Genomic DNA, 22,862 nt, shown 5'->3' on the forward strand with positions numbered 1-22,862 from the left:
GTATAAAAGGCCTCATACAGTCTGGAGCCTTCTGAGACCGAAGTCTCTCACTCAGTCCAATCTCCTGCGGTGGCTCTGTGCTGCTGCGCGTGGCCCTGGCACCCCGGGCTCCTCCCTGCAGTGGTGGACCAGGGCTTGTCCGTCTGCTCAGTGGCTGCTGGGCATCCGGGTTGTTTCCAAGCTTTGGTGATGATAACAGAACTTCTCCCAACACGCAGGGGCAGCCCTTGGTGAGAGCGGAAGCGTTCGTGTCTCCGGGGCAGCTCCCGGGACGGCCCTGCTTGTTCGGGGGCAGGTGTACGTTTAACTTCATCAGCCGCCTTCTGTGCACGAACGTCTCCTTTCAGGTCAGTCTCTGCCCTCTCTTCACCGTAGGCAGCTGAAAGGAGCCAGGCAGCGCCTTCCCCCGCCCCGCGGGCCATCTCCTCAGCTGGATCACGCTACTCACAGGGGACGCATCCTGCTTCCTGCCCCCGCTACAGGTGACAGTGTTGCTAAGCTTCTTGCCATGCCACACCAACGGTCTCCTTCTCCCGTCTTCCAGTATGAGTCTTCTCACTTCCCTCTACGACCCCGCTGGCCGTCTCAGCAGGGTCCTTCCAGCTCCCCCTCGCGTCCAGTCCCAAAGCCAACGCCATGTGACTGTGGCTTGCACCGGCAGCATCCCATGCCGGTACGCAAAGCCATGGGTTATCTAGAGCTCCATAACAAAGCCCCTCAAACTTAGTGCTGCGAACACATACACAATCACCTCTATTGTTACCTCTCACAGTTGTCAGTCTGCTCTCTCGTGCAGTTACAGTTGATGACAGCTGGGACAGAAGTCACCTGAAAGCTTCTTCACTCACTCATGATGCTCCGTGCTGCCTGCTGGCTGGCCCTTCAGCTGGGGCTGCTGGCTGGAACACCTCTGCCACCTGCCTCTTCCTGTGGCGGCTGGTGGCTCCTCGTGGCATGGTGGCTGGCCCGAAGAGCATGCATCCCAAGAGGAAAGAGAGACGGGAGCTGTATCACCTAGCTGTCTGAGCTGGCCTCAAAAATCAGTGTCACTTGGGGTGCCTGGGTGGCTCAGTTGGTTGGGCATCCAACTCTTGATTTTGGCTCAGGTCATGATCTCAGGGTTGTGAGATTGAGCTCAGCGGGGAGTCTGCTGGAGATTCTTTCTCTCCCTCTGCCCATCCCCTCCCTGCTCACGCCCTCTCTCAAATAAATAAATACATTAAAAAAATCAGTGTCACCTGCTCCATTTTAGAGGTGAGAAGCAAGTCATTAGGCCAGCCCATGTTCAAGGTGAAGGGAATTAGATGCCACCTCTTGAAGGGACAAGGGTCAAGGAATTCCCTGACATATTTGGAAAGCACCAGAGTGGGCCTCTTACCACGGTGGACTGGTGGAGAGATGCACATACGCAGAGGTGGACAGGTAAAGAGATGGTGCATTTCCCCAGGCGGATAGGCAGGTGGGTGACCCATTTATCAAGGTGGGGAATACCAGGCAAGGAACAGATTTTGAGAGGATCTTAAGTCCATCCTGGGCCTGGTGGCTGGGAGATGTTTACAGGTGATCCAAACGGAGATGTTGAGTAGGCACTTGGGAGATACTAGCCTGAAACAGAGGGAGAGGTCAGACCACAGGTATCAGCTTGGGAGTCATCGTCACAGAGAAGGTGTCTGAAGCTTCACGACTGCAGGATGTCACCCAGGGTGGGAATGGGGAGGGATGAAGAAACTGCCAGGGCTGGGGGGAGGAGAGCACAATCTTCCTGACCACTAACTCTTTTGCCCCCATCGTGGCAGAACTCCCACTTTGATGGGTAGTCAATCCCCGTGTACCTCTCTGATCTAATGGTGAGCATGTGATTCTATGAGCTTCGGTGCTGGAAGAGGTTTCCACAGTCATCCAAAGGAACACAAGGGAAGAGATGGGAGTAACGGGGCTGTGGCAGCCATCTTGCAACCATGAGGCTGTCTGGGAGTGGCAGAGCCACTCACTGAAGTAATGGTTCCTTCACTAAGCATTCCGATTAAGTCCTGGGCACCTTTATTAGGACTCTTGTGACAGGGGTTGAATTGGGAGGTTCTATCACCTGAAGTCCAAAGTCTCCTCACTGATACCACAGTGGAGTCAGCAAAGGAGTCTGAAAAAGGGCGTGTGAGGTGGGAGGAGAAGGTGGGGAATGTGAGTGTGCTGCCTACCGTTCATGCAGCTCCCACGTGCTCAGCCCAATTCTAACGTCTCACATTTAGTAACTGGTTGAGTCCTCTTGAGTTAGGTTGCTATTATTATGTTACAGATTGGGAAACCAAGGCACAGGGGGCTGAGGGAACCTATGGAGGTTCCCGCAGCCAGAAAGTGACAGCTGGGATATAAGCCAGACAGTCTGTTGCTCTTTCCTGTGAGCCAAGGGTATCTTTTTCAGAGGTCCAGAGAAGAGGGTCTTAAGCTGAAGTGCCTGACTGGGCTTTCAGCACTCCTTGCTTGAGAATGAACAGTCTTCACTGAATTTGGCAAAGTACAGGTGGTCAGCCATATTGGGCAGCGTGACCAGGGTGGGGAGAGTGTGGACAGCCGGACTGGCCTGAAGAGTAAGGAGGTGGAGAGCCCACACGAGTCAGCACTTGAGAAGCATGGCTATGGTGACGGTAGAGCAGGGGTGTTTCCATGTTTTTTGGGAGGGGATTCTGGGACGTATAGGAAGCAGGAGGAGGGCTTGCTCCAAAGCACTGGGATGGGGCCTTGGATGGGGTCTGGAAGGCTCCCCTGACCCAGGAGAGAAGGTAGAGACTTGGGGCCAGAGGCAATGGGGTTTTGGGTTTGGTGATAAGCAGAGGTAGCTTCCTGCTCCCGCCATTTCCTCCAGGAGGCTGAGATCCCGGCTCTGGAATGGGTAGGAGGTTTGACGCCAACAAGCGGTGGGGTCGTGGGGTTGCCAATGGAGTTGGGTCCGATTTGAGGTCGGAACCCAGCAGTTTGGGGGCCAAGAGATTGACAGTTTGGGTGGCTTTCTCCAGACTTGCCCATCCACCTCTGTAGGGCCCCAAGGGGACGAGGAGCCAGCCCTGGTTGCGGTGCCTACAGGAGGGGTACCCAGGGGCTGGGTCGGCAGGGGCCAGCAGCCAGAGGGCTGCAAGGTCGGGTGGCCCCCGGCCACTGCCCCCAAAGCAGGGTGAGGACCTCCGGCGCCCGTGGGCAGGGGGAGGCGGCCCTCCGCGCCTTCCCGGTGGCATCTCTCCGCCCGCGAGTCCTGCCAGCCCTTCGAGACAGGAAGACCAACGCGGGGCGGAAGGCTTCCCACCGGCCCCCTCCCCGCCGCCCGGCCGGCCCCCGCGCGCCGATGCGGAGCAGGATTTCCCGCCGCCGCAGTTGGGGATTAGCGCGCCCCTGGCCGGCGCGGCGGGATTAGCCCGCGTGGACTCGGCGCTCGGCCCGGGGATTACAGCGCGCTCCCCCCCGACGTATATATTCCCGCGGCGGCGGCGGCCCGGTTGGGCCGGCATGGCGGCGGCGGGGGGCGCGGCGAGCCGCAGGGGCCCCGGGCGGCCCTGCCCCTTCTCCATCGAGCACATCCTCTCCAGCCGGCCGGAGCGGAGCCCCCCGGCACGGGCCGCCCGCGCGCCGCAGCCCGCCGGCCGCCAGAGCCCCGCGGAGCCCGGGGAGCCCGGGGCGCCCGAGGCCGCGCCCTGCGGCTGCTGCTGCTGCTGCGGGCCCCGCGCGGCGCCCCGGGGGCCCCCGGAGCCGGCCGCCGGGCTGGGTGAGTGGGAGCGGGGCGCGGGCGCAGGGGTCCTCCGGGCGCGGCGCGGTCGGGGCGGAGCTCGGCCCCCGCCCCTCGCCTCACCGCGCCCTTGCCCCGCAGGCGCGCGGCTTCCGTGGCCGCTGAGGCTGGGCCCCGCGGCGCCCTTGCCCTTGGCCGCGCCCACCGGAGGTTCGGGGGCGCTGCCGGGCGCGGGCGGCCCCGGGCCGCAGCGGCGCACGCGGCGTCACCGCACCATCTTCAGCGAGGAGCAGCTGCAGGCGCTGGAGGCGCTCTTCGTGCAGAACCAGTACCCCGACGTGGGCACGCGCGAGCGCCTGGCCGGCCGCATCCGCCTGCGCGAGGAGCGCGTGGAGGTGGGTGCCCGCCCGCCGCACGGCGAAAGGGGCCGAGCGGGCTGGCTTCCTTGCTCCTTCTTTAGAAAAGACGGCCCTGGCGCGATGGGAGGAGGCGCCGGAGGCCTGGGGACCGCTGTGGGGCGCAGGGCCAGTTCCGGGGGGCGGGCGGGGACAGGCAAGTGCGGGAAAGTGTCCCTGGAACTGCAGGGGAGGTAAGGCTAGTTTTCCTGGGGTTTAAACTCTTTTTATTTTCCCTGATAAATGAGGCGCGCGTTCGTGTGCTAGAATTTGGGAAGCTCGGAAAGAGCACAAAGCTGCAGAAGGGGCGTCCCGGGCACCGCCGGGTGGAGGTGGGGGCGGGGGAGGCATGCAGAGAGATGGCTGGTCCGGGTGGGAGAGTGGTTCTCGTCCCCGCGGCCCGAGCCGCAACCCCTATTTGCAGCGGTTAAGAGATGGTGGGTGCCGCTGCCGCGTACCGGCCCCGCAGCCCTCTGCGCACATCCCCATCGGGAAGCTCCCGCCTGGTCCACCTGTGGGGGTGATGGTGGGGGGGACGCGGGTTCTGGGGCTGGGCCCCAGCGGTCCCTCCTGCTCCTCAGGTCTGGTTCAAGAATCGCCGGGCCAAGTGGCGACACCAGAAGCGCACGTCAGCGACCTCGAGGCTTCTCCCCGGAGCCAAGAAGCCCTCGAAGCAGAGCTGCTGATGGCTCTGGTAGCTACTCCTGGGCTTGGCCGCGTCTTTTGGGGCCGGCTCAGAGAGAGGACAGATCTACCCGAGAGCTGAGAGGACAGCAGCCTCTTCCCGTCCGTCTGCGGGGCTTCAGGCATCCTGGACCTGGTGCTCAAGGCCCGAGCAGGCAGCTGAAGTGTGTGTCGTCCCGCCCCCATCCCCCTCCCCCGTCACCTGCCCCGAGAAAGGACGGAACACTGAGCATCTCCATGTGCTCTCCTCTCCAGTGACTAGGGTCGAGAAGATTCCCCCGGGGCTGGCGGGGCTGGGAGCTGGGCACAGAGCAGGTCAGCTTCCTCAATTCCGCAACTCCAGGAGAGGAAGCACCCCTTGCCAGGCGGGCCCAGAGTCTTCCTGTCCGTTCCTGGGTATGCCGGCGTCCCTCCTCTCCTCAGCATGCACATAGCTCCCACCACCGGCCACGGGGGGAGGGGGTTCTGTGCATTCTGGGCTTGTCAGCTTGCCTGCCCTGCACTGGGCCTTGGTGTCCAGAGCTATAGGATAAGAACGTTGTGTGAGCTCATCTCCAGAAGCCCCCACGCTGCTCCTTAATTCTGTGAGCCTTGTCTGGATCCTGGGAAATAAACAAGCAACTGCAAACAGCACAAAAGCAGTGCAGAGTTCGAAGTCCGCCATGGCCCCATTCCCCCACCCAGGGAGTAGGGGCCATCTTGCCTTGGGGAGCACAGCCCAGTGAGTCCTCAGCCCCTGTCTTCCCCAGCACAGCAGATTACCCCACCAATCGTGGCCTAGCACCTAGACCCTAGATCGAGGTCTGCACTGGCCTTGAGGTACTGCTCCTGGGTGGGGATTTCTATGCTTCGTGTCTGCCTCCCTCTCTGCCATCTTGTTGGGGCAAGAGGAAGTTTGACGGGGGGAGGATGCACCCCTCTCCCCCGCCACTGCCTTGGAAGATGTCTGTTTTCCTCTCCATCATTCTGGCCCCAGGGTGAAGGACGGTGTGAAAACCAGGCTTTGACTCCCCCAGTAGGCCTGTACGGTGGGCTCAAGGCATTGAACACCATCGTCTGGCTTGAGGACCATGTTCTGCCTCTTCATGGGTCCTGGAGGAAATGGGCCGGGGGTATCTGAAAGGAGACACAGCCCATTCATTAAAGATGCAGAAGGCAGGGCTACTGCCCCCAGGACTCTCCAAGGCTGGCTAGTTCAGATAACGCGGGGCAGGCATGATGTCCCCCCCAGGGCTGCTGGGTGCCTCTAGGACAGCAGCACCCCCCCCCCCCCGCCACCCCTCAGGATGCACACTCTGGTTGACACAAAGCTCTTCGCCCTGAGGCGCCTGGGTGGGTCAGTTGGTTAAGCGGCAGCCTTTGGCTCAGGTCATGATCCCAGGGTCCTGGGATCGAGCCCCACATCTGGTTCCTTGCTCAGCTGGGAGCCTGCTTCTCCCTCTCCCTCTGCTGCTCCCCCTGCTTGCGCGTGCTGTCTTTGCCCTGAATCGTGGCCTTATCCTCGGATCCTGCACAGTCCACCTGCAGACCTCCCTGCAGGCCGGGATGCCCTCATCTCGCTGGGCTCTGGGACCCTAGCCGCCAGTTGGCTCTTTGTCATTGTATTGTGTGGCCATGATCAGAGCTCCACCTTCAAGGGACCAGTGGGCCTACCTCTTTTCTCTCCTTTCTCTAGCTGCTCCTTGGCGGGCTTACCCCTGCAAGCTGCCCAGTAACATAGCTGTGCTGCAGGCTGGGCTCCAGGCATGCTCCTCTCCTCTCCATGCTCTCCTTGCTTCATCACTTCCACCTTCAGGCCCCAATTCCTATCTCTCTGCCACATTTACATCTCCAGCCCAGACCTCTTCCCTGAGCTAGATATTTATGTCCAACTGTCCTCTTGACTACTCCACCTGGAAGCCCACAGCGCCTCAAAATCAGCTTGTCAGCAGCAAACTCTTCCCCTGTGCAAACCAGGTGCATGAGCCAGAGGACTGGCAATAATCCTCCCTTCTCTCCCCTGCCCACCATACCCAGGCAGCAGCAAATCAACTTTTTTGTTTTATTAAATTCAAGTTAGTTAACATACAGCAAATCAAATTTTTTTAAAAGATTTTATTTATTTATCTGAGAGACAGAGAGAGTGCACAAGCAGGGGGAGTGGGAGAAGCAGGCTTCCCGCTGAGCAGGGAGCCCAATGCAGGGCTCGATCCCAAGACCCCGGGATCATAACTCAAGCTGAAGGCAGCCGCTCAATCGACTGAGCCACCCAGGCACCCCTGTAGCAAATCAATTTTACCTCCAAAAACAATCCCAGAAGCTCTCTTCTCCCCAGATTCACCTGTAGCAACCTGATGAAAATGCCGTCATCCCTCACCTTGACCACTGCCGCTGCCTCCAGTCTTGTCCACCTGCAGCCACTCTGGTTCCTCTGTAATTCCTTCCCCATGAAAGGCAGGGTGCAAGTGTGAACCTGCCTCTCCCCTGCCTATAGCACTCCTGGGGCTTCCTGTTGTTCCCAAGACAGAACTCACCGTGACCCATGAGGCCCCACACAGCCAGCCCCTGCCTCTCTGGCGTCATCTCCCACCTCACCACTCCTTGAACTCTGTATATCCAAAGGTCTTCTCCCTCCTGCTGCGAGACCTTTGCACCTGCTCTTTCCCTCCACCCGATCAATATCTGTTCATTGTCTGGATGGGCAACCCCTTCCTGACCCCAGGAAACTTCCCCCGACTGCCCCAGTACAAACTCTTTCTTTGCACCTGTTCACTGCAGTTTATGCTTGTTTGTGGGGGTGATGTAACTAGTGCCCGTCTTCCCCATTTGGCTGTCAGCTCCACAGGGCAGGAACCATCATCATGGAGTTCCCCACTGAATGAAGGACCGACTGTCTATTATACTAAATCGTTCTAGGGCAGAACTTACTTGTGTGACAAAATTCACAGCCTCCTTTAGGGAAGAAATGATCGTTCCTGAAAAATGGGCAATTTTCTGGTGCATTTCAATGAGAGCCATCTTCTAGGAAACCTGTGGCATTCAGGGACCGATTTTTTTTTTTTTTTTTTTTTTTTTTTAAATCAAACCATTGTATTGAGGGGCTTCGGGGAAAGGTCGAAGGGGAGGAGGACAGGGAGATCCGACGTCCTCGGCCCGGCCGGAATCTTTCCAGCCTCACAGTCGCCGAAAGGGACCGAATAATTTTTAAGCAGACATTTCTTCATTGGACCTTCATTTTTTTTCTTTTGTTAGGAAACTATCAAGACTAAATTGTCTTAGAGTTCTTTTCTTGGATAAAGTTTGAATAAAAGCATTGAAACTGCGTATATAGCCAAAACGTGTTTTCGTTACTAATACAGAAGCATACGCAATGATGATTTGCGAGAAACTGGAATCCCAAAACCTTTCAGTTTTGCAGTGCTAAAACTTTTCGCGATTAACGTGAACGACACACCCCTTAGTCTCCCCCACCACAGCGCCCCCTGGTGCGGATAGTCCAGATTCGCAGGACCGGGGGGGGGGGGGGGGGCGGGGGCGGGACGAAGACTACAACTCCCATTAGGGTCAGGGCTTCTGGTGACGTCACTACGGAGCGCGGTCTGGCCTCGTAACGCGCAGCTCTCCCATTGGTGGACTGTTGCAGGCGCCTGCGCATTTGGCACAGTCCCGCCCCCACTGTCTCCCGACCCTGTTACGTACCTGCGCCGCCCGAGCGGTCCTGGGATAGCGATGGAGACGCCCGGAGCGTCAACTCGGGCCCTATTGGTCCCTGCCGGGTCCGGGCCCCGGAGGAAGCGCGCGGGAGGAGAGGCCCGGGCTGCGACGAGCAAGCAACGGGTCCTGGACGAAGAAGAGTACATCGAGGTAAGACCTCGATGCGACGCTAGAGGATTCTGGGTCCCTTCCCCGCCTCGCGCTCTTCTCGGGTCCCTTCTCTCGGGTCCTAGCCGACTCGTACGCTCGCGGAGGTGGAGCAACCCGAGTCCGTGCTCTTGCGGTGTGGACAAGTCGGAGAGCCAAACAAATCATGCAGAGAGAGGTGTCCTTGGTGGGGGAGGCACCAGTAGTATTGTTGGGGGGGGGCTTTGTTTGGGGGGCTTAAGGGAAACAAGGTATTTTATTAAAGCGTGAGTAGGTGTGTGGGAGGATGGTGGCAAAGAGGACTTTCTAGAGAGTTGAAACAGCAGATGCAGAGGCTGGAGGTCTTGGAAACAGTCTGTGATTGTGTCAGCATCATTGAGTTAGTGGGCGTCGGAAGATCCTTGAAGTGGGTCTTAATACTACAGCGGACATGCAGGATGAGGAGCTGGCAGGGAGATTGGAGGAAATCCGTTTGGTTTGGGACTGGTTAAGTTTGGGAGGCCTCTGGGTAGACAGGCAGCTGGCATTAGTGGATAGCTGGGTGCACAAATGTGCAGCTTAGGAGCAAGGTCTGGCTGGAGGTACAGATTTGGGAATCTCAGCCAGTGCTGCTGGTGGGGGCGACAGGCTGAAATCATCCAGGTAAAGGGTTCCGACTGGAAATAGGAGGCCTTGGGTGGAATGAAGAGGCAAAACCCACCTTGGTCCAGCTGGTGTGGAGATGGAGCCAGCAAAGGAGATGAAAGTGATCAGTTAGTGAGGGGAGAGAGAAAGGTTTCACATCCTCATTAGAAACTACAGCTAAGCTCAGGGGATTGTTGGGTTGGACAGAGGTTGGGAGCATCAGCAAAGACCTTAGCTATGTACATTGGTAGACTGAGAGGCAGAGGAGAGGCAGATGTGAACTCTGACAAAATTTTATTCTGACTTCTGGGGCTCCTGGGTGGCTCAGTCATTAAGCATCTGCCTTTGGCTCAGGGCGTGATCCCGGCATTCTGGGATCGAGCCCCACATCAGGCTCCTCCGCTAGGAGCCTGCTTCTTTCTCTCCCACTCCCCCTGCTTGTGTTCCCTCTCTCACTAGCTGTCTCTCTCTCTCTCTGTCAAATAAATAAATAAAAATCTTAAAAAATAAAAAATAAATAAAATAAAATTGTTCTTCTCCTTCTTTCTCCTTGACCACCTAGAAAGCTGGAGATATTTAAAAAAAAATTTTTCTTTTATTCTGACTTCTGACAGGGCCTCCAGACAGTCATCCAGAGGGACTTCTTTCCTGATGTGGAGAAGCTGCAGGCTCAGAAGGAGTACCTGGAGGCTGAGGAGAATGGAGACTTGGAAAGGATGCGTCAGATTGCCATCAAGTTTGGCTCTGCCCTGGGCAAGATGTCCCGGGAGCCCCCACCGCCCTGTAAGAGCGGCAGTGGCGGAGAGGGGAACTCCTGCTGAACTGATGCCTTAGGCTGGCTCTAATCCCCACCCCCTTCCTCCTTCTAGATGTGACTCCAGCCACATTTGAAACCCCTGATGTGCACACAGGCAGCGGAGTGGTGGGCAGCAAGCCCCGGGGCCGGGGCGGAGGCCTGGAGGAGGGCGATGGTGAGTCAGCAGTTGGGTTTGCTGCGAGTCTCATCCTGTGCGGCTCTGAGGGGCTGGCCCAGAGGCAGATCACATCTTGTCCCTAAGGGCTCTGTTTGCCTAAATGGCAACCCATGGGGTCAGAGAGCACCGGTCTGGGAGGCAGGCATGGGGCAGTTCTCTGAGCCAGCCCTCCTCCGTGAAATGGGAATCTTCGCCACCTCTCTTACCAGCCTACTCTCTTGTGTGCCAGCCCCTGCCCGGTGGGTTTCATGGGCCTCGGAGGGTCCCTTTCCCACTGTCGTCTCAGAATGCCTCAGAGTCTCTGCTCTTGTTTCTTCTGACTTAGTCACTTCCCCTGGATAGCTGCACGGCTCACACCTTCTCTCCCCTCAGGTATTACCATTCAGCAAACCCTTTCCTGACAACCCCCCCCCCCGAAAATATTCCTTCCTGACTGGCTTTGTTTTCTTGCTGTAGGACATGGCACTTAAAAAGGCATCTCTCTATTTATTGTCCTTCCTCACCACGAGAGCTTCTCTGTCTTGCTTCCGTGTGTATGTGCTGCATCCAGGACAGCACATGGCCTGTTGTGGGAGTAGAACAAACAAGTTGTCTTCTTCCACACGTGTATTGGCATGTCGTGACATGATCCGGCGTAAAGAGGGAATCTTCTAGGAAAGAGCATTTTGAGCCCTGTTGAACATAAGTGTACTACGTGCTATGGGACTTTCTCGTGATCGGTGGTTGATCTCGTCGGTAGAACATCAGTGCCCAGACAAGATGCTTGCTGTTCTCTGCTGGGCTCTAGTCTATAGCACGCTAACGCAGATGCCCTGTGTGCTCACACAGACGAGATATTTTCTGCCTTCAAATCCAGCTCATCGCGGTGTTACTGTAATCCATTCTGTTGTGTCCTTGGAGCTTGGTCCCCTGGAGCTTGATCGCAGCTTCGCTGTGATGTGGCAGATGAATCACCGGCAATTTACAGAGTCTTGTTATTTATTTATTTATAAAAATTTTACTGTATTTATTTGAAGGAGCAAGCGCGTGTGCTAGTGGGGGGAGGGGCAGAGGGAACAAGAGAATCTCAAGCTGACTCCACACAGGGCTCGATCTTGAGATCACGACCTGAGCCGAAATCAAGAGTCAGATGCTTAACTGACTGAGCCACCGAGGCGCATCTCTCAGAGTCTTTTCTTTTTTCTTTTTTTTAAAGATTTTATTTATTTATTCGACAGAGATAGAGACAGCCAGTGAAAGAGGGAACACAAGCAGGGGGAGTGGGAGAGGAAGAAGCAGGCTCATAGTGGAAAAGCCTGATGTGGGGCTCGATCCCATAACGCCGGGATCACGCCCTGAGCTGAAGGCAGACGCTTAACCGCTGTGCCACCCAGGCGCCCTTTCTTTTTTCTTTTTTTTAATATACCTTGTTGATAAATCTAGGAGTCATTTCAGTAACCTCGGTTTGAGTCCTTATCTTTCTGAGTCTGGGTCTTGAACTTTTAGCCACTATGCTTCGTGCAGTCTAGCAGGTAGGAGGTGGTCAAGACTGTCAGTGGAGGGGCGCCTGGGTGGCACAGCAGTTAAGCGTCTGCCTTCGGCTCAGGGCGTGATCCCAGCGTTCTGGGATCGAGCCCCACATCAGGCTCCTCCGCTATGAGCCTGCTTCTTCCTCTCCCACTCCCCCTGCTTGTGTTCCCTCTCTTGCTGGCTGTCTCTTATCTCTGTCAAATAAATAAATAAAATCTTAAAAAAAAAAAAAAAAGACTGTCAGCGGAATGGAAGACAAGGCTGTCCTCCTGATGGCCCCGCTGAAGCATGCCCCACCACGCACAGTGCGATGACACCATCTCAGTGGGGGTACCCCTTTCTATGGTGGTGGGTGCAACGGCTGGGGTTGTGGCCCCGTGCCTGCATGGCCCCATTCCATGTGGAGCACTGGATCCTCCAGGGTCCCTGCCCTCAGAGCCTGCTGGCAGGTTGGGAGGCTTAGGTGCCAGGAAGAGAGGAGCAGGCAGGGAAGCACAGGTGCCAGGAAGGGACAGAGAGAGAGCTTGGGTCTTTGGAGACAGGTCCTACAAGGACCGGCCCAATTTTGGCAGGGCAAGGCTTCTGTGACCGCCTGCCTTTTTTTCTCTGAGCCCTGGGTGCCCCTCTTCCCGTCTGAGTCAGACATAGATTTCGTGTGACATCCAGCGGATGAGGAGAGCCCCTGAGTGCCCCCTGGGCAGTTGGGGGATGATTCTGCCCCCAGGTGGGGAGTTGTCTGGCTGTGTGGGCTCTTACCCACAGATGCACAGCCAGGGTGAGGGTTCCAACCCTGCTTACGTGGTTAGCACCGTTTGTCGGACTGAGTGACTACAGAGTGTTCATGCTGCTTTGGTTCTGTGTCACCCCACCTCTGCCCCTGAGCAGGAGAGGCTGGAGAGGAGGCCGAGAAGGAGCCCCTGCCCAGCTTGGATGTCTTCCTGAGCCGGTACACAAGCGAGGACAATGCCTCCTTCCAGGAGATCATGGAGGTGGCCAAGGAAAAGAGCCGGGCACGCCACACGTGGCTCTACCAGGCCGAGGAGGAGTTCGAGAAGGTGTCCTTGGGTGCGGGGGCACGGGCATCCTCTGTCAGGGTGGAGGGAGTCCTGGGGCCAGGGGCACCGTGCCTGGGGGCCTCTCTGACCCTCCCTTTCCCCCTGTGACACAGAGGCAGAAAGATAATCTTACACTTCCGTCGGCAGAGCACCAGGCCATCGAGAGCAGCCAGGCTGGCGTGGAAACCTGGAAGTACAAGGCGAAAAACTCTCTCATGTACTACCCAGAGGGTGAGCAGGCAGGACTGGCAGGCAGCATGGCGTGGGACCTTTAGGGTGCGTGCATCTGTGCTCCCTGGCGTACCGGGCCTTGGAGGGGTCCTGGTCTGCCTCTGGGCAGAAGGGTCTGTGTGTTATTGGTGAGGGAAGGAGGCTGCTCCCCGCTTTGCCCGGCTTCATGCTTCTGTTCACCGGGGAATGACTTGGGTTCTCCTTCAAGCCTTGAGTGTGGGGCAGTGGTGGGGCCCCCCACCCTCTGACACCGCTGCCATCTCTCCTCCATCCTCCAGGTGTCCCTGATGAAGAACAGTTGTTTAAGAAGCCGAGGCAGGTGGTACATAAGAATACTCGCTTCCTCAGGGATCCCTTCAGCCAGGCCCTGAGCAGGTCCCAGCTGCAGCAGGCTGCCGCCCTCAATGCCCAGGTGAGTGGCCGGGGCTGGCTGTGGGCAGCCACCACCTTTCTGATCTTGGTCTCCTTTCTTAAATTAGTACTGTTCTTGGGTTTGGCGGAGCCTAGCATCATGTGAGTATCTGGGGCTCCTGTGGGGCAGGGTCCTGAGTCTTTTCTTGACCTGTATGGGCTTCCACTGGGGCACTGTCTTGGCCAGAGATGTTTTGTGGGTCAATTCTGTGCCAGCTTCCTGGGAGACAAGGACGTGAGAGAAGAGAGGCTGCTGGGGGCCAGCGCAGGCTGGCCAGACCCACACCCATGCACTGGGCAGGGCAGGGCAGGGGTAGATGGGGTGGGCAGGCTGGGGTAGGGCGAGGCTTGGTAGACCAGACAGCAGGGATGTCTGAGCCAAGGAGTCACGGTGCAGTGGTGACTCCAGTGGTCACGGGGTTGAAGTGGAAGAGGCAAGAGGTGGGGAGACTGTTCTGGCGGCTTCTGCAGGTGCCTTGTGGGAAAGAGGTCAGAGCACACATGCCAGTAGTCAGCGTTGCTTCCTTTCGGGGCCTACGTTAGTAGCCACTGAAAGCAGCTTGTGTGGGGTGTGGGGTGTGGCCTGAGGCAGAGGACCCCGGCCCTGTCCTGCATGGAAGGAGGGGGAGCTTCCCTTGCTCTGAATCCTGCTCTGACAGGTCCTCAAAGTCTTTGCAGGGGCTGGGGTCCTTCCTCTCTTTCTCCAAGGGGGAGTGGCAGCCCCCGAGCTTTGGGCCTGCCCCGAGGAGGGGAAGCATTGCCAGCATGTTCTGTGCATTTGCCCATCAGCTAGCTGGGGAGAGCAGGCCTGGGCCCCCCCGACACTAGTCTCTCTTGTTTGTTCCAGCACAAACAGGGCAAGGTAGGCCCTGATGGCAAGGAGCTGATCCCCCAGGATTCCCCACGAGTGGGTGGATTTGGATTTGTTGCGACCCCCTCTCCTGCCCCTGGTGAGAAGTGAACTTGCTGGCACACCAGCCCCCTGATAGGACTGCCTGTGGGGAGGTGGACTGCTCAGGTGGCTCTGGGGACTGTTGACATTTCTCCATGTCTGCCACATGCCTCATGTGACTCGGGGACCCCGTGTCCCACCTGTGCAGTGACAGAGCTGAACGGGGCTGTGGGTGGGCTGGACTGTCAGGTAGAGCTGACCTGAGAAGCATGGGGCCCAGCCCATTGAGCTGGGCGGTCTTCCTGCCTTGCCCCAAGCTTGGCAGGACAGACTGGTTTTGCTGGGAACCAGGGGTGTCGGGGCTCTGCTGGACAGACAGGCTGTGGTGAGTATGCTGAAGGGCACGGGGAGACTGGGCAGTGGGAGGCTGGGCATGGGGGCATAAAGAAGAGGCTCCAGACCCCAGCCCTGCATGTCCTCACACAGGAAGTTTATGAGTCTTGGGGACAGTCTCACAGTGCAGCGGTGCACGTCCCCCCCACCGTACACCCCGAGCACTGGCCTCTGAGTTCTGGGCTGCTGGTGTCTGTGACACAGGCCAGCGTATATGGAGGCACTACAGGTTTGCCCAGGGTCCTGGCAGGTTTGGGTGCTCTGAAAGCCCCTAAGTGTCACCTTCTTCGGGGTGGGGTGCCATAGCAACCTCCAGGAGGCCCCTGTGGCCATGTGCCAGGATGGGAGCCTAGCTGACCCAACCCAGCTTCTCTGGGGGAGCCCCCTTCCCAGGCTAAGCCCCACAGCTGTCAGGGCCTGGGCCTCCCTTGGGCCTAAAGTGGCCCTGGGGTTGTCTTCTCAGAGGGCAGAGGAGCCGGGGTTCCAGAATCCCGGGGAAGGAGAGTGGGCCATTTGCCAGCTTTCGCATTTGTTAGCTGGGGCATGCATGGTGATAGCTGGCTGTCATGGGCGGGAGGGCCTGGCAGTGCCCCCACCTGCGTCCCCTGGCCTGAGGTGACTGAGCTTTCCATCTGCAGGTGTGAACGAGTCGCCGCTGATGACCTGGGGGGAGGTCGAAAACACTCCCTTGAGAGTTGAAGGATCTGAAACCCCCTATGTGGACAGGACGCCAGGGCCAGCCTTCAAGGTGGGTCACGGGGAGGGGAGCTCAGATGGGACCCTGAGTAGGCACATGGTCTTCAGAGCACTTGCCGCTGGGTGCACAGAGGATGGTCTAGCTGCCACTGGTCAAAGCAGAGCCATCTGAAGGGCCAGACCGTGCTCCAGGCCACACACCTGCGTACCACTGCACTTCTCAGTAAGACCAGGGCTCTGAGGACAGGTGTTGGGTGGAGGGAGGGACTCGGGTGTGGGGCCGGGGCACCAAAGCCATGGCCCTCTGAGCCTGCAGGCTGGTGGGCTGGGAAGGGCCCCAGAACCCCAGAGTTCCGTGGGATGTGGTTTGTGTCCTCAGAAGAATTGCGTGCTTGCAGAGGGAAGCCTCTGGCTGCATGCAGAGGGGAGCATGAACCAAGAGGCAACAGTCTTATAGCACTTGTCAAAGTGGGGCTCGTGAGGCCTGGAGCAGGTGGGGCAGGGAAGCTGGCTGCTGGGTGGTTTGTGGAGATGGGGTGGCCTCGGATGACCTCAGAGAGACTTTGAGATGCCAAGGCATTCTGGTCTGTACATAGCTTGTTGGGGAAACTGAGTGACTGGCGTAGTTTGGAACAGGAAGGAAGAGAAGTCGCTGGAAGCTGGGAGCATGCAGTCCTGTTCTCAGGGTGCTGGGCCAGCACTCCCAACCTGGAGTGCTAGGAGATCGCAGGAGGCAGAGGTCATTGTTGTTGCAGAGAGCAAAGGGCGCGGGATTGCATCATCTGCTTTGAAACCCCAAAGGGTCAGGCATGGAACTTAGAATTAATGTAGGTCTGCTGCGTGGGGAGCTGGGTTCGAGGTTGTCTTGAACCGATCTCTCTAAACACTCGCAGCGTGTAGTGTGAAATGCAACAGGAAAAGAGATCTCGCTCCGTGTAGCAGCAGAAATTTAGAACAATACTTTTAGCAATATGTTAGCTTTTGTAAAGGAACCACCAGCTAGTGCTGCAGGCTCGCATAAGGAAAATCGGAGGGTGTGGGCCGCAGCATGGGGCCTCCCCAGCATAGCTCCGCTCGCGTTCTGAGAGGGAATGCACGTCCACACAGACTCTGTATAGACGATTTTGGCACCTCGGTTCTTAAATTTGGGACACGAGGATAAGCAGGAAAAACTGGAGAGAGGAGTGCCGGCAGGCTTTTGGGCACGCCGCAGGTGTGGGGGTGTCAGAAGTCCGCCCCGGTCCTGGGGCCTACCAGGCAGCAGGAAGAGCTTCTGAACAAACCTCAGTCCAAGTCTGAATTCAGGGTATGTGAGAGACGACCGTTCAGATTGTGCTGAGCAGTAGGGTATTTGGACCTAAAGTGCCTGATAACGGCAGAAGGGGTTCCCCCAGTGGCAGAGTTAAGCATAGAAAGCAATAAATGTAAACAAGGAGAAGAAAACTGTAGTCAATGTTTAACCTGATGTTTAGGTAGGAAGGCGTGAGGCAAAGAGAGACGGTCACAAAGGAAGCAGGGAGTAGATAGTACTATACGAGGAGGTCGATTTAAGTACAGCAAAAAATCCCGTGGTAAATAACTCTGAAAGCAAGTAACTGAGAAGGCGTTTGTGTGGCAGAGCTCAACGGAACTGAGGGGGTAAAACTGGGAAACAAACAAGCACTTGAATAGGAAGATAGGACGAGGATCCATTTCGAGAACTTCTGGAAGGAAATACAGAAGGTCAATGGAGGTTAAAGTCAGCAAGTGATTTACTCCTGTAGTCAGAGGGAAGCAGATTCAAGCAAGACCCCCTTTCTTCCCTAAAAGACTGTTGGAGGCTCACAGGTCGGCAGTGCTGGCTTGCAGGGAGCCACGAGGACAGGAGGGAGACCCGGGCCCCGGGTGGATGGGCAGCTCAGGCGAGGTGGTCGGGGGCTTTCAGGGGATTTTTAGGGAGGCGGCCGTGGGTTGTGAGGATCACGGGGCGCCACGGGAGAGAGGCACGTGCTGCAGCAGCAAGGGACTGGCTGGCTCAGTGTGCTGCCTTGTAGATCCTGGAGCCCGGCCGCAGGGAGCGGCTGGGGCTGAAGATGGCCAACGAGGCTGCCGCCAAGAACCGGGCCAAGAAGCAGGAGGCCTTGAGGAGAGTGACGGAGAACCTGGCCAGGTGAGGAGTGCCTGCCCCCCATGGGTGGGGGCCTCTCCCTGTTTCCGCTTGGCCCCACCCCCTGCAGTGTGGATACACAGTGTGCAGGGCAGGCCAGGGGTTCTGTGGTAGGTCCTGTGGCAGCTTCTCTGGTCCAGGGCGTGGCCTGTATGAACCAGGATGCAGGGCCCCTCCCCGTCTTTTCCTTCTTCAGCCGCCTCCTTGGCACATCCCTAAGAGGCGCCTTGGGGCCCCTTGTTCCGCTATGAGCTTCTGTCAGCCATGTGGAAACAGGTGTATCGTTCTCCTTGGAGAGAGCTGGGGTTCATCCCAGCCCCACGTCCAAGGGCAGCACCACCCCTTGACCTTAAGTTTGGCTGCAGAGCTGTGTGCCGGGCCGTCGGGTGTCCTCAGCCTGTAATGACCACACATCTCCCATGTATCTTCGTGGGGCCATGGGAAGCCCCGCTGCTGGCAGTGCCCGGCTGGGCCTCATGGTGCCTCTTTCACCCACCCCTTCCACTCCAGCCTCACCCCCAAAGGCCTGAGCCCAGCCATGTCCCCAGCTCTTCAGCGCCTTGTGAGCAGGACGGCCAGCAAGTACACAGACCGGGCACTGCGGGCCAGCTACACCCCGTCTCCAGCACGCTCGACCCACCTCAAGACCCCAGCTGGTGGGCCTCAGACCCCCACGAGCACACCGGCTCCTGGCTCTGCGGCACGCACCCCCCTCAGCCAGGACCCAGCCTCCATCACGGACAACCTGCTGCAGCTCCCTGCCCGGCGCAAAGCCTCGGACTTCTTCTAGGGCCAGGCCCGGGCCGGGCCTGTGGAAGCTCTGTGGAGCCTGCAGGGCAGCTGCCCACTCCGCAGAGGACTCCGGCCTCCTGGGGACCCAGGCTCGGGCCAGAAATGGTGACTGTCCTGGGAGCCACAGAAAAGATGCCATGCCTTGGCCAGGCTGGCACAAAACTTGCCCCCACAGCCCTTGGGGTGTATCCCAGGGCCTCATTGATACTGTTTTCTATTGAAGCCTTGCCTGTTTCTATCTAGCCATCATTAAAGAGTACCTAGCACAGTCTGGCAGGACCGTCTGTCCGGCCCGCCCTGCACAGGCCTTAGGCTGCCCTCGTGCCCACATCGCGGTCTCAGGACTGCAGGCTTCCCTGGGAAGAAGCTTCTGGGTGAGGTGAACTTGGAAGTCCAGGATCTCTGGCCTTTCCTGCCACTACCTGCATTGCTTCTGTGGCCCCCCTGGGGTTTGGAACCTGCCTTCTGCACTGAGCTCACAGCACACTGGGCCCTGCTTCCCAAATTCTGTCCCTCTGAGGGAAGGAGAGAGCCCTTGGAAGTTGTGCCCCTCACGTTCTCCTGGGGTTCTGGGTTCAGGTCTGTAGCCTCCCCAGCCGGGCCTGGCCTGCGTTGTTTGCTGGTGACAGGGTTGCGTGGGTCCGGTGTGTCAGCCCACACATCACGTGTGGCACCTTCAAAGTGGCCTCAACGTCACCTTCTTCAAGCACCTGGTCTCCAGCTCAGGTGGGGCAGGGCTGCCTCCCTTCCTGCACTTCCGTCTCCCCGTGCTCCAGGCACCACCTTCCCTACGCTGCTGAGTCACCAGTAAGAGCTGTGGGTAACAGTAACCTGGGCCACAGTGTCAAAAAGCAATGGGGCCAGGTTCCACGCAGACCCGAGAGTGCCATGTGCACCACAGGCCACGTTTGCCCATGACCTTGAGGGCTTTGGTGCCCGACTCTAGGAGGCCTGGGCCAGCCACTTCACATGGAGGTGAGATGTCCAAGCTGGCTCCCAGATGGGTCTCTTCAGGCCTTAAGTGGGGTCAGGTTGTGCCCTCTGAGGGGCTTGCACTGCCCAAAGAGACAGCCTGGAGTCTGCTCAGACCAGAGTTTTTCTTGCTTTGAGCATACCGAGCCCTGCCCTGGCCATTGTCTTGGGTTGTCCTGCATGGGTCCTCGCCCCCTCCGTGAGTGCCGTGTTCCCTGGAGGCTGGTGTGGGGCCAGTCACCTGCCTAGGCACCCACTAGTCTGTGCATGACTGTGAGTTTCCACGGGGCCAAGCCCCAGCCAAGCCCTGTAACTTACCAGGGGCCTGGGACTGGGCTCAGCGGGTGGGACCGGGACCAGGACCGCCCGGGGATCAGGAAAGTGTGGCCCTTGGTGCTCTTCTCCCATAGGGTAAGGGGGGAAGCATGGACCAGAGCAGCATGGAGGCAGAGACATCTGAGTGGGTGTGAGATGCAGAGGGAGATGCTGTCCAGGCAAGGCCACTTAAGGCCAAGCGCCGCCCCCACCCCCCCCCCAGCACTGGCTGGTGTATGGGGAGGACAGGAAGGGTTGGGGAGGGCGTGGGTGAGAGAGGTCTGGGCTGGGGCTGTTCTGGCAAAGGAAAGTGCACTCAAGGGGCCAAGGTCACTGATCTCAACTGCAAGAATGGAGGGAGCGGAGTACATGGAGAAAGGGGCTGTGTGAGGGAGAGGGATGGGGTCGGGGTCAGGGTGGATTGCTCCTGAGCCAGAGAGACCCTGGAGGCACTGGGCCCGGGGTGGGTCAGCAGGAGACGGTGGGGGCCTGGCTGTGAGCTGCGGCTGAGGTCGTCTTGCCCACAGGGCCTCGCCATGAGTCTGCCTGTGCCTGAGCACCAGTCCCTGCACCCTTTTGCTGGAGACCCCTGCGCCACAGGGAGGGTGGTTGGCTGAGTCCTAGAGAAAAAGACGCCTCACGGGGCACTCTTGATGCTTGTATATACTTTGTGGTTTATTTGGTGGTCAGTAATTAATGTCTTTGCTACTAAGTGGAAGAAAGCTAATAGAACGTCATCAAAATAGTGGTTTAATTGACGGATTTTACTTGTTCCTTGCACCTGTGCCTTCTTCAGCTCCTACTGCCTATTTAGTTTATGTGGGTGCACACTATGCACCACGCCCCCCGGGCCCTCAGCACTGCTAGGTGCTCGCTTTCCCCACCTCGGCTCCAGTGACATGATGATCTTTTGCCTTGGAGGTCTCGGCCAGCCTGTCCTCCATCCTGTCGTCATTCTCGGGCACCACCAGCAGCCGGTGCTGGGTTTTGGCCCCCAGCTTGTGGTCCGGCCGGTGCTCGGGCCGGTGCTCAGGCCGTGAGCCTGGCCGGGTGTCCAGTTTGCCCTCGGTCCGGTACTTGCCCTCACCCTCCCTCTTGAAGGAGGCAGAAGACATGGCTTTGGGCTTGGGGGGCTGCAGCCACGAGTGGCTGAGGATCTCGTCGATGTGCAGCCGCCGGTTGACGTCCGGCTGCAGGATGCGGTAGATGAGGTCCTTGCACTCGCCCGTCAGGTTCTTGGAGCGGGGGAAGTCCACGCGGTGCTCCTTCTGGATGCGTAGCATCTTCTTGATGTCGGAGTCGTCGTAGGGCATGGAGCCGCAGACCATGATGTAGAGGATCACGCCCAGGCTCCAGATGTCGTACACCTTGGGCTGGTAGGGGATGCCCTGCAGCACCTCGGGGGCCGCGTACGCCGCCGACCCGCAGAAGGTCTTGCTGAGGATGATGCGGCCGCTGCCGTCCCGCAGGCAGCGCTTGGAGAAGCCGAAGTCGGACAGCTTGATGTTGAAGTCCTTGTCGAGGAGGAGGTTCTCACACTTGAGATCTCGGTGGACGACGTCCAGGTCATGGCAGTACTTGACGGCCGAGGAGAGCTGGCGGAACATCTTACGAGCCACGTCCTCATGCAGCGCTCCCCGACACTTGATGAACTCGAGGAGGTCGCCCTGGACCCCGAGCTCCATGACGATGTAGATGCGCCCGTCAGAGGTCTCAAAGATCTCGTAGGTCTTGATGATGGAGCGGTGGTTGACGGTTGCCAGGATGTCCATCTCCCGAGGAAGGAATCTCTCCACGAAGTCGGTGGGCGTCTTCTTGCGGTCGATGATCTTGACCGCCACATTGAACTTGAGGCGCTCAGAGTAGGCAGATTTGACTTTTGCGTACGAGCCCTTGCCAAGATTGATGCCCACGATGTAACCCTTCTTCCTTAGGACCGCGGCATCGTCCATGGTGCCAGGAGCGGCTGGCGCCGCTGCACTCTACATCCCCTCCCCACGTGGGCCAGCGGGCATTGTCCTCATTTACACTGTGGGGTGCCGTCTGGCTGGGCTGGGCCTGGACTTGGAGGGGTGGAACGCTCAGCATTGTCCCCGCGTGACTTCAGCATGTGAAGTCATAAAGCCAGCCTGCCGGGAGTAGGGACTGAGCTGGGGGAAACAGGGCCCCTGGAACCCCGGAATCCAGGCTGGCCTGGCAGGAGTACCTACTCCCCACCCCCTGGAAGGAAGCCGGCACCCCAGACTGCGGTAACCCTCCCTGTTCCTCCTCCTCGCTGTGGCTTCCTTGTCATGAGTCAGGCCCGAGGGAGGGCCACCCAGGTCAAGCCCTAGTGCCGGCCCCATGCCCATTTCCTTCTCCTGGCTGTGAGGACTGACGCTGCATTGGTCCGTGCCCCACCAGGGCCGATTTCCCGCAGCTTCTTTGGGGCGTGAAGAAAACCCTCTCTAGGACTTGTGTCCTTGGAGCTGGTGGTGCCTGGGACGAGTGGCGCTGGTCTGGCTAGCCTTGTGAACGAGAGCAGCTCTTGTTCAGGGTAGAAGGGTGGGCAGAGGAGTGCCGCTGCGGCGTGTGTGGGGTGGGAGGGCCGGCAGGGCCCTGAGCCCCAGACTGGCAGATGCGTGTTCCCAGGGCTGCGGCCTGCCTGGAGGACGGGCCAGGCCTCAGTCAGGTAGAGGAGGCATCCAGGCGGGGAAGAGCCTGGGAGAGGCGACGGGTTGTTCTGAGAATTGCTGAGTCTCACAGTCTGGAGGGAGGGTGGAGGAGAAGGGAAGTGGCTGGCAGCCATTGCAGGGCCTGGAGCCGGAAGAGCCATGACCCAAGTCACTTTGTAGGATGGTCCCTGGCAGAGCGCCTAGAGCATGGGCTTCGGGGTGAGTGGAGGCCAGTGCCTTTGACCAGACGAGAGGAGGCTGGCCTGCGGTGGGCCTGAAGGGACTGGGCGGCAGAGAGACAGAGGGTCTGGTGCACTGACCCCTGAGTGGCCAGGACCTTGGTCAGAGCTTTGGTGCTGAGGGTCCTGGTAAGAGCAGGCTAGGGGAGGAGGAGGGGGTCCTCAATTATGTCACTCTGGACCTTTGTGAGGAGTGGGCATGTTGTGGCCTGGTGGACCCCTGGCGTTGGCATCTCTCAAGCTGTCTTGCACCTGAAAGCAATGTGAAAACCCTTGTGTTTTTGCTTTGGGAAGTGTGGCATCTTCTGTGTGTCTCCTTAGCTACTTT

At 58.4% G+C, this 22,862-nt stretch overlaps 3 protein-coding genes across 3 annotated transcripts; 2 read left to right on the top strand and 1 right to left on the bottom strand.

The window, feature by feature from the left end:
* The first annotated feature begins 3,495 nt into the window (after nucleotides 1–3,495).
* On the top strand, nucleotides 3,496–4,793 carry GSC2 (goosecoid homeobox 2). Its single transcript, XM_045815183.2, has 3 exons — nucleotides 3,496–3,751; nucleotides 3,854–4,107; nucleotides 4,689–4,793. Exons 1-3 carry the CDS (start codon nucleotides 3,496–3,498, stop codon nucleotides 4,791–4,793), a joined length of 615 nt encoding a protein of 204 aa, XP_045671139.2.
* Nucleotides 4,794–8,462: 3,669 nt separating this feature from the next.
* On the top strand, nucleotides 8,463–18,625 carry ESS2 (ess-2 spliceosome associated protein). Its single transcript, XM_045815168.2, has 10 exons — nucleotides 8,463–8,634; nucleotides 9,870–10,038; nucleotides 10,125–10,226; nucleotides 12,624–12,793; nucleotides 12,907–13,024; nucleotides 13,303–13,436; nucleotides 14,283–14,385; nucleotides 15,359–15,468; nucleotides 17,450–17,565; nucleotides 18,073–18,625. The coding sequence occupies exons 1-10, from the start codon at nucleotides 8,500–8,502 to the stop codon at nucleotides 18,350–18,352; spliced, it is 1,437 nt and encodes a 478-aa protein (XP_045671124.1). The 5' UTR covers nucleotides 8,463–8,499; the 3' UTR covers nucleotides 18,353–18,625.
* A 1,879-nt stretch (nucleotides 18,626–20,504) lies between these two features.
* On the bottom strand, nucleotides 20,505–21,593 carry TSSK2 (testis specific serine kinase 2). The gene has a single exon (XM_045815203.2). The coding sequence runs from the start codon at nucleotides 21,591–21,593 to the stop codon at nucleotides 20,505–20,507; it is 1,089 nt and encodes a 362-aa protein (XP_045671159.2).
* Between the last annotated feature and the right edge of the window lie 1,269 nt (nucleotides 21,594–22,862).

This window comes from Ursus americanus, chromosome 30 (genome assembly GCF_024610735.1).
Source record: "Ursus americanus isolate L20-20 chromosome 30, mUrsAme1.1.p, whole genome shotgun sequence".
NCBI lineage: Eukaryota > Metazoa > Chordata > Mammalia > Carnivora > Ursidae > Ursus > Ursus americanus.

Excerpts from the sequence above, each read along its gene's own strand:
- GSC2 (XM_045815183.2), top strand. The coding sequence starts at position 3,496 with ATGGCGGCGGCGGGGGGCGCGGCGAGCCGCAGGGGCCCCGGGCGGCCC. Across the intron at positions 3,752-3,853 it reads GGAGCCGGCCGCCGGGCTGG|GCGCGCGGCTTCCGTGGCCG; the intron begins GTGAGTGGGAGC and ends CTTGCCCCGCAG. Across the intron at positions 4,108-4,688 it reads TGCGCGAGGAGCGCGTGGAG|GTCTGGTTCAAGAATCGCCG; the intron begins GTGGGTGCCCGC and ends CCTGCTCCTCAG.
- ESS2 (XM_045815168.2), top strand. The coding sequence starts at position 8,500 with ATGGAGACGCCCGGAGCGTCAACTCGGGCCCTATTGGTCCCTGCCGGG. Across the intron at positions 13,437-14,282 it reads CTGCCGCCCTCAATGCCCAG|CACAAACAGGGCAAGGTAGG; the intron begins GTGAGTGGCCGG and ends TGTTTGTTCCAG. Across the intron at positions 15,469-17,449 it reads CGCCAGGGCCAGCCTTCAAG|ATCCTGGAGCCCGGCCGCAG; the intron begins GTGGGTCACGGG and ends GCTGCCTTGTAG.
- TSSK2 (XM_045815203.2), bottom strand. The coding sequence starts at position 21,593 with ATGGACGATGCCGCGGTCCTAAGGAAGAAGGGTTACATCGTGGGCATC.